Genomic DNA, 9,884 nt, shown 5'->3' on the forward strand with positions numbered 1-9,884 from the left:
AAAAAGGACAAGACTAATGTTAGTTCAAAGTTCACTTCATCAACTAATGCCTGTTATTAAAGATAGTCAATGATTATATGTTATTAGCTAGCCATGTTCATTGAGTTCATGCAATTAAGTCTTGCCAACACATGCATTGTCACTCAAAATTTGTTTTGCCAATGGTACGTAATAATAATCAAGCAATGTTATTTTGTTAATTAAAAGACAAAATGCCCCCACCTCCATTATATATATATTTCAATTATCTGATCTTGATTATGCTGCAATAAATTAAATTTGAATTTTTGCATATGTGCTTAAGATTGATTTGCTTATTATCTCCCAATAATAAGTCTTACTATTGCTTAATAAGATTTTTTTTTTTTGGGAAGGATTGTGTTTAGGAAAATATGTGAAATTTATCATCACTAAAGTTTTGGTTTTTAGAATTCAATTAACCATAAAAAAAACTATGCATATATGAGATAAAAATATGTTATTTTAAGTTTTTTTAATTGATCCCATGCAAGTGTAAAATAATTAGCACCAAAAAGAAATAACATATATCTATGTTTAGATTATAATTTAATAATTAATATAAATTACTTTCAATAAATTTTTATCATAATTAATTAATTTCAACCGTTTTATTGTATATAAATATGATATATAATAAAATACAATATAATATCATTTGATCTATATATAGTAGATCTCACTTAGTGAAATAAGATTTTGTTGTTGTTGTTATAATTAACTTAATAAAAATTTCAATTAACATACAGAGAATAATTAATCTTTTTTAAATAACTTATGTCTAAATAAATTCTCATATGTAAATCAAAAATGAAATAGATTAGCGTCTTTAAAAAATTATCAATAATTATAGTTACTACTACTATTAATCAATCCTATGCACGTTATTATCGAAGTAATCATTTTTTTTCCCGTAACGACTATATATAATTCTACCCATAATTTATACACATTTTTTTTTATGAAAAGCCAAAGTTGGTGGCTGCCGCTAAAAGCCGCCGACCCATTAATAACCTCCTCAAAGTGAAAGTAACATTTGGTTGAAGCCTTCCACTTGTTGCTTTACCTGAGGATCATAAATGATAGGTCATACACTAAAGCTATTTCAATTTTCTTTTTATTGAAGAAACAAAGAAAAAGTAGAATTCATCTTTACTACAAAGTAAAAGTTGCATACATGCCACCTCATTCCTCGATCAACAAATAAAAGAAGAAAATGCGTACCCAACTCTAATATTTTAAATAAATTTTAATTCTAGTTTTAAAGTTTATTTTTTAATAGTTAACATGTAATTGATTTTTCTTCAAAATTTATATTTATTTTTATATCATCATCATCATCTTATTCTTTTTTTACTATAAAAAAATATTATAATAACAATTAATTTAGTGATCGATCTTAGAACCTAATTTTCAAATAAATTAAAAGCGACCAAACTAACAACAAATAGATCCATCGTTAAATTGTGATTATTATTTTAGTTACTAAATTGATCGCTAAATAGCAACCAACCATATTTTTTAGTTTCTGGCGACGACCAATTCATTGTTTGCTAATTTGTGCACTAAGTTTTTTCTTATTAAATTGATCACTATTTGAAAATTAAGGAAAAAAAAAATCATCACTAAATCAGTTGCTTAAACTACATATTGGTTAAGGAATCAGACAATACTAATAAATATTGTTAGCTCCACATATCTCATATTGATGAGTTTTAATTATTAATAAATTTAAAGGATAGAGTAGCCAGTTCTTTTTCTTTTCTATTTTTGAGTAAAAACATTTTGAGTTGGATTAACACTCATAATAATACTTAGCACCACCGCAACACTAAATTTAGGATTTGGTCGTATAAAAAGAATGGAATGTTAAGTGAAAAAAATAAGATGTTTGAATGTATATGTGTTATGATAAGAATGAAGAATGCATGTGAATTTATAATGTATTGGAGTATGAATTGTATGAATGTGAGTGCAAGATAATATATACGGTATGCATGTGTGCAGAAGAAATAAGTACAAAAAAAAAAAGAAAATTAAATGCCAAATTTAAAATGAAAGTTGAAACTAAGAGCAACTTCAACGGTTCAAAAATTTTGAACCTTATTTACTTTGTGTCAGTAAAAAAGGGAGGATTTACCATTGGAGCAAATAAATAATGAGAGCACCTCTAATAGATGATTCTCATTCCACTTTTTCTGATATATGGTGGAATTTACCGTTGGAGAAGGAGAGAGATGAGTTCCCTCACGGAGGCCAAGGCAGAAAAGTTCCTCTGAACAGGGACTCAAACATAACCAATGGTAACTTGCCTTACCTTTTAAATAAATACATATAAAATTATAATTAAATAAATAATTATATTAAATAATTAAATTATAATAAATAATTATATTAAATAATTAAATTAAATTAAATTTAATAATAATTATAATAGTTAATTAAATTAAATAATTATAATTTTATTTAATTAATAATTTATATTAATTATTTAAATAATAATTAATTAAGTAATTAAATTATAATTAATTTATTAATAATTATAATAATTAATTAGATTAAATAATTAATTATTTATTTAATTAATAATTTATATTAATTATTTATATAATAATCAATATTAAATATTATTTATATTTATATTATTATATTAAATTAGCCGTTGTAAAACTAGCCGTTGTAAAATTAGTTGTTGCCAGTATTTTAATTAATTAATTAATTAAGTGAGACCACAACAGGGACTAAAGTTAGTTCCTCCTAATGGAGAAGAGAGAAATGCTTTGAGTTCCTATTTACTGTTTATGACGCAAAAGTTGATGTGGAGTTACTTTTTATGACAGGTGGGCCATAAATAAAAATTGGGATAAGTTTCCTACTGGAAATGGTCTGAGTTCCTTCACAAACTTCGGAGCAAAAGAAGCCCTCCTCAAAGGGACTCTGTCTCTCTCAAAGAAAATGATATTTTATTAATAAAATTAATACTTTATATATATATATATATATATATATATGTGGTATACTTTATATAATTAATTAATTATTATAATTATTAATAAATTAAATATGATTTAATTATTTAATATAATTATAATTATATTAAATAATTAAATCATATTTAATTTATTAATAATTATAATAATTAATTAATTAAATAATTAAATTTTTATTTAATTAATAATTTATATTATTATATTAAATTAGCCGTTGCAAAATTAGCCGTTGTAAAATTAGCTGTTGGAAACTAGCCGTTACTATGTTACTGTTATTATTAATAAATTAATATTTTGTTACTCTATATATACCACTTAGATACACTTCTATTCTCACACTCTCTACTACTCTTCCTCATCTTCTTCCAAGTTTACAAAATCAAAGTTCTACTACTATTATTTTTTGTTCGAAAAAATGGATTAAAACCAACTCAACTCTTTCTTCAATTACTTACAAAACTTTCCTCAAATTCCAAATACCCAACAATCTCAAACCTCAAACACTCAAGTTCCAAATCAAAACTTCACACTACCAAATACATTTCAAAATCCAAATCCACAAAATCTTTCTAATTTTAATTTTCAAGCTCCTTATAATAATCAGTTTCCTATATTCCAACCGCAAAATCAAAATTCACAAACACCCCATTTTCCATTTTCATCCATATTTAACCCCTCTATCGGAAATGTTACTCCAACTTCCTTGTCGTTTCCAACTCAATTCAGTGCATCAAGATATAACGCATCTGGTGTTGGTGGCTCTTCTAACCCATCCTCTCAAACTCCTACACAATCTAGTCCAAATTCGCAATATTCCGATTTTGCCAACCCTCGTGGATTAGATGCTATCGACCTCAATGATGATGATATTGAAGATCGGAGGCAATATAGTATTCAACACTGGCATTGGGAAGAGGATGAGATGTTGATCAGTGCGTGGTTAAATGTTTCAATTGACCCTGTAGTTGGTACTGATCAAAAGGGGAAAACATTTTGGAGTCGAATTCATAGCTACTATGTAGAATTTTGCACCGACATGACAAGAGGGTAGTTGCATATAAGAAACGTTGGTATAAGATCAACAAGGCTGTTGCACAATTTGCTGGTTGCTACGATCAAGCTAGTCGAAACATAAGGAGTGGTTCGAATGCTGATGATATAAAGGAGTTGGCTTATAAACTTTATTCCACAAATTGTGGTCAAAAGTTCACTTTTGAGAGGCATTGGAACATGCTTCGGTTGGAGCAAAAATGGAGAAGCCAACTACCTACACAGAGTGGCGGCTCAAAGAGAACCAAGGTTAGTGCAACTGGAGCATACTCATCCTCATCAAACCCAGAAATACCGTTGGCTGACGAACCCGGTGTGGACTCTCCCGTTCGCCCACAAGGATCAAAGAAGAGCAAGCTAAGAGGTTAGGGAAAAGCACAGATGTCTGAAGATTTTAGCGAAAGAAAATCATCGGTTGTCAAAAAATTATCTCTCATGGAAGATATTAAGAATGTTAGAGAAAAGAAACTAATGGAAAGGGAAAAAGAAAGAGAAGATGAGAAGGAACATAGAGCAAAGATGATGGCAATCAAAGAGAAGGAGTTACAAATTCAAGCGGCAATGAAAGAACAAGAATTACAAACTCAGAGGTATATTAAAGAAATAGAGATAAAAGAAAAAGAAAGGGAAATGGATATGCAAATACTTAATGCTGACACGTCTACAATGAGTGAGAAACGACGAGCTCTTCATGAGATTGCATGTGAGAAATAATGGCCATGTGGTTTACTTAATGGTTCCTTGTATTCGTAGAGTTATGTAGTATGTTCTTATTTATTTATTGCGTATTACTGGTATGTGATGTAGTTTGTTTTATTTATTTCTGATGTAAGTTTTTAAATTAGTCAATATTATTGTGTTGTTATTGTTCATGAAAGTGACCGTTGGAAAACTAGCCGTTAAGTAGCCGTTGCAAAACTAGCCGTTAAGGAAAAGTAGTCGTTGCAAAAGTAGCCGTTGCAAAAGTAGCCGTTGCAAAACTAGCCGTTGCAAAACTAGCTGTTACAAAACTAGCCGTTAAGGTACTTATTGCAGACACACTTATAAATATCAACTATCAATGATTCCACAACTCCACTTCAACTCTTGATTCTCACTTCGACAGAGAACTAAAAATTACATTTCTCCATATGGCTAGAAATTTTGATGATATGTTCAATAAGGCTTTGTATGGCAAAAGAAGACGGCAAGATAACACACTCATAGATAATTGGATCGATGAGTATTTACTCGAAGATTCAGAAGAAGAAGATATCGATAGAAGCCCTATCCCAATTACTCGTAGATGGATCAACAGAGATCGAGAAGCAGGACATGATCGCTTTTTCCAAGATTACTTTGCAGATGAACCGGTGTATAATGCTGACATTTTCCGACAAAGATTTCGAATGAGAAGAGATGTGTTCCTTCGGATAGTAGATGCTCTCTCAAACGTCTATCCGTATTTCCAACAGAGGGTTGATGCAATTGGAAGAAGAGGCTTGTCACCACTTCAGAAATGTACCACTGCGATACGGATGTTAGCATATGGCGTAGCAGCTGATGTTGTTGATGATTATGTGCGCATAGGTGAGAGCACTACAATTGAATGCTTGGAAAAATTTGTTGAAGGTGTCATTTCCATGTTCCAGGATGAATACTTGCGAAAACCCAATCCAAATGACGTACAATGCCTGCAACAAATGGTGGAGGGTTGTGGCTTCCCTGGCATGTTGGGTAGCATTGACTGCATGCATTGGCAATGGAAAAATTGTCCAAAGGCGTGGAAAGGTATATACATGAGTGGTTATCGTGGGGTTGCAACCATAGTACTTGAGGTTGTAGCATCTTCAGACCTTTGGATATGGCATGCGTTCTTTGGAGTTTCTGGTTCAAATAATGATATCAACGTGTTAGATCGTTCTCCAGTATTTGATGATATTCTAAATGACCGTGCTCCAGAGGTAAATTATACTATTAATGGTAATAATTATACAATGGGATACTATTTAGCAGATGGTATTTATCCTGAATGGGTCACATTTGTCAAATCAATCTCAAAGTCACAAGGTGAGAAACGCAAGTTATTTGCACATACCAAGAAGGGCAAAGAAAAGATGTGGAACGAGCATTCGGAGTGTTGCAAGCACGCTTTGCAATTATACGTGGTCCAGCTCATTTTTGGGAAAAGAAAAAGCTTGCCAACATAATGAGAGCTTGTATTATATTGCATAATATGATTGTTGAGGATGAAAGAGACAGTTATGCAGGAAATTTTGCTCAAGGCTTAGAGTATGATGATGTTGAAAATGGCTTATCACAACCTCAGCTGGGAGAGGAAGTGATGAGCGGATAATTTATACGCTTTTTGACATTGTTTTTAGTATGTTTTTAGTTTGTTTTAGTTAGTTTTTATTATATTTTTATTAGTTTTTAGTTAAAATTCACTTTTCTGGACTTTACTATAAGTTTCTGTGTTTTTCTGTGATTTCAGGTATTTTCTGGCTGAAATTGAGGGATCTGAGCAAAAATCTGATTCAGAGACTGAAAAGGACTGCAGATGCTGTTGGATTCTGACCTCTCTGCACTCGAAGTAGATTTTCTGGAGCTACAGAAGCCCAATTGGCGCGCTCTCAATTGCGTTGAAAAGTAGACATCCTGAGCTTTCCAGCAATGTATAATAGTCCATACTTTGCTCGAGATTTGATGGCCCAAACCGGTGTTTTAAATCAGCTTAAAACTGCCCAGCGTTAAACGCCGGAACTGGCACAAGAATGGGAGTTAAACGCCCAAACTGGCACAAAAGCTGGCGTTTAACTCCAAGAAAAGTCTCTACACATGAAAGCTTCAATGCTCAGCCCAAGCACACACTGGTGCACGAAATTGTGATCACTACAACTTCGCACAACTAACCAGCAAGTGCACTGGGTCGTCCAAGTAATAAACCTTACGCGAGTAAGGGTCGATCCCACGGAGATTGGTGGTATGAAGCAAGCTATGGTCATCTTGTAAATCTCAGTCAGGCAGACTCAAATGTATATGGTGATGAACGAAAATAACACAAAGGTAAAGATAGTGATACTTATGTAATTCATTGGTAGGAACTTCAGATAAGCGCATGAAGATGCCTTCCCTTCCGTCTCTCTGCTTTCCTACTGCCTTCATCCAGCCCTTCTTACTCCTTTCCATGGCAAGCTCGTGTAGGGTTTCACTGTTGTCAGCAGCTACCTCCCATCCTCGCAGTGAAAGCTAATGCACACACTCTGTCACAGTGCTGCCAATCACCGGTGTGGTTCCCTCCCCTACCGGAATAGAATCACTCTTTTGCGTCTGTCACTAACGCCCAGTAGGTTACAGGTTTGAAGCACGTCACAGTCATTCAATCATTGAATCCTACTCAGAATACCACAGACAAGGTTTAGACCTTCCGGATTCTCTTGAATGCCGCCATCAGGTCCTGCCTATACCACGAAGATTCCGATTAAAGAATCCAAGAGATATTCACTAAGCCTCAAATGCTTGTAGAACAAGAGTGGTTGTCAGTCACTTTGTTCATGGGTGAGAATGGTGATGGGCGTCAATCATCACCTTCATCAAGTTGAAGAACAAGTGATATCTTGGAACAAGAACAAGCGGAATTGAATGGAAGAACAATAGTAATTGCATTAATACTCGAGGTACAGCAGAGCTCCACACCTTAATCTATGGTGTGTAGAAACTCCACCGTTGAAAATACATAAGAACAAAAGTGATCATTGGTTTCGGCCCCAGAGAGGGAACCAGAAGAACCAAGATCTGATCTAAGAACTAGATGTCCGAAGATGATCTAGAGATCTAAAAGTGATCAAAAGATCTCTATACAATAGTAAAAAGTCCTACTTATAAGAAACTAGTAGCCTAGGGTGTACAGAAATGAGTAAATGACATAAAAATCCTCTTCCGGGCCCACTTGGTGTGTGCTTGGGCTGAGCAATGAAGCAATTTCGTGTAGAGACTCTTCTTGGAGTTAAACGCCAGCTTTGGTGCCAGTTTGGGCGTTTAACTCCCATTTGGGTGCCAGTTCCAGCGTTTAACGCTGGGATTCCTTGAGGTGACTTTGAACGCCGGTTTGGGCCATCAAATCTTGGGCAAAGTATGGACTATCATATATTGCTGGAAAGCCCAGGATGTCTACTTTCCAACGCCGTTGAGAGCGCGCCAATTGGGCTTCTGTAGCTCCAGAAAATCCACTTCGAGTGCAGGGAGGTCAGAATCCAACAGCATCTGCAGTCCTTTTCAGTCTCTGAATCAGATTTTTGCTCAGGTCCCTCAATTTCAGCCAGAAAATACCTGAAATCACAGAAAAACACACAAACTCATAGTAAAGTCCAGAAAAGTGAATTTTAACTAAAAACTAATAAAAATATACTAAGAACTCAACTAAAACTACCAAAAACATACTAAAAACAATGCCAAAAAGCGTACAAATTATCCGCTCATCACAACACCAAACTTAAATTGTTGCTTGTCCTCAAGCAACTGAAAATCAAATAAGATAAAAAGAAGAGAATATACTATAGACTCCAAATTATCAATGAAACTAAGCTCCAAATTAGATGAGCGGGACTAGTAGCTTTTTGCCTCCAAACAGTTTTGGCATCTCACTTTATCCTCTGAGGTTCAGAATGATTGGCTTCTTTAGGAACTCAGAATCCAGATGGTGTTATTGATTCTCCTAGTTAAGTATGATGATTCTTGAACACAGCTACTTATTGAGTCTTGGCCGTGGCCCAAAGCACTCTGTCTTCCAGTATTACCACCGGATACATACATGCCACAGACACATAATTGGGTGAACCTTTTCAGATTGTGACTCAGCTTTGCTAAAGTCCCCAATTAGAGGTGTCCAGGGTTCTTAAGCACACTCTTTTTGCCTTGGATCACAACTTTATTTCTTTCTTTTTCTTTTTCTTTTTCTCTTTCTCTCTTCTTTTTTTTTTTCCTTCTTTTTCTCTTTTTTTTTTCGCCTGCTTTCTTTCTTTTTTGTATTCACTGCTTTTTCTTGCTTCAAGAATCATTTTTATGATTTTTCAGATCCTCAGTAACATGTCTCCTTTTTCATCATTCTTTCAAGAGCCAACAATTTTAACATTCATGAACCACAAATTCAAAAGACATATGCACTGTTTAAGCATACATTCAGAAAACAACAAGTATTGTCACCACATCAAACTAATTAAGCTAGTTTTAAAGATGAATTTGAAATCCTGTACTTCTTGTTCTTTTGTGATAAAAACAGTTTTCATTTAAGAAAGGTGATGGATTCATATTCATAGCTTTAAGGCATAGACACTAAGACACTAATGATCACAAGACACAAACATGGATAACATAAGCACTAAAATTCAGAAAACAGAAAAATAAAGAACAAGGAGATTAAAGAACGGGTCCACCTTAGTGATGGCGGCTCTTTCTTTCTCTTGAAGATCCTATGGAGTGCTTGAGCTCCTCAATGTCTCTTCCTTGTCTTTGTTGCTCCTCTCTCATGATCCTTTGATCTTCTCCAATTTCATGGAGGAGAATGGAGTGTTCTTGGTGCTCCACCCTTAGTTGTCCCATGTTGGAACTCAATTCTCCTAGGGAGGTGTTTAGTTGCTCCCAATAGTCTTGTGGAGGAAAGTGCATCCCTTGAGGTATCTCAGGGATTTCTTGATGAGAGGGGTCTCTTGTTTGCTCCATCTTCTTCTTAGTGATGGGCTTGAGGTCAGGCCTTCTCAGTTGAACCGGCTTTGGATGCCATAAATGGTTATGGAAAAACAAAAAGCAATGCTTTTACCACACCAAACTTAAAAGGTTTGCTCGTCCTCG

The 9,884-nt window shown here is 33.9% G+C and overlaps 1 protein-coding gene across 1 annotated transcript; it reads left to right on the top strand.

The window, feature by feature from the left end:
* The first annotated feature begins 5,188 nt into the window (after positions 1 to 5,188).
* Positions 5,189 to 6,247, top strand: LOC130966030 (uncharacterized). Its single transcript, XM_057890783.1, has one exon. It carries the CDS (start codon positions 5,189 to 5,191, stop codon positions 6,245 to 6,247), a length of 1,059 nt encoding a protein of 352 aa, XP_057746766.1.
* Positions 6,248 to 9,884: the final 3,637 nt, after the last annotated feature.

This window comes from Arachis stenosperma, chromosome 3, assembly GCF_014773155.1.
Source record: "Arachis stenosperma cultivar V10309 chromosome 3, arast.V10309.gnm1.PFL2, whole genome shotgun sequence".
In the NCBI taxonomy this organism is placed as follows: Eukaryota; Viridiplantae; Streptophyta; class Magnoliopsida; order Fabales; family Fabaceae; genus Arachis; species Arachis stenosperma.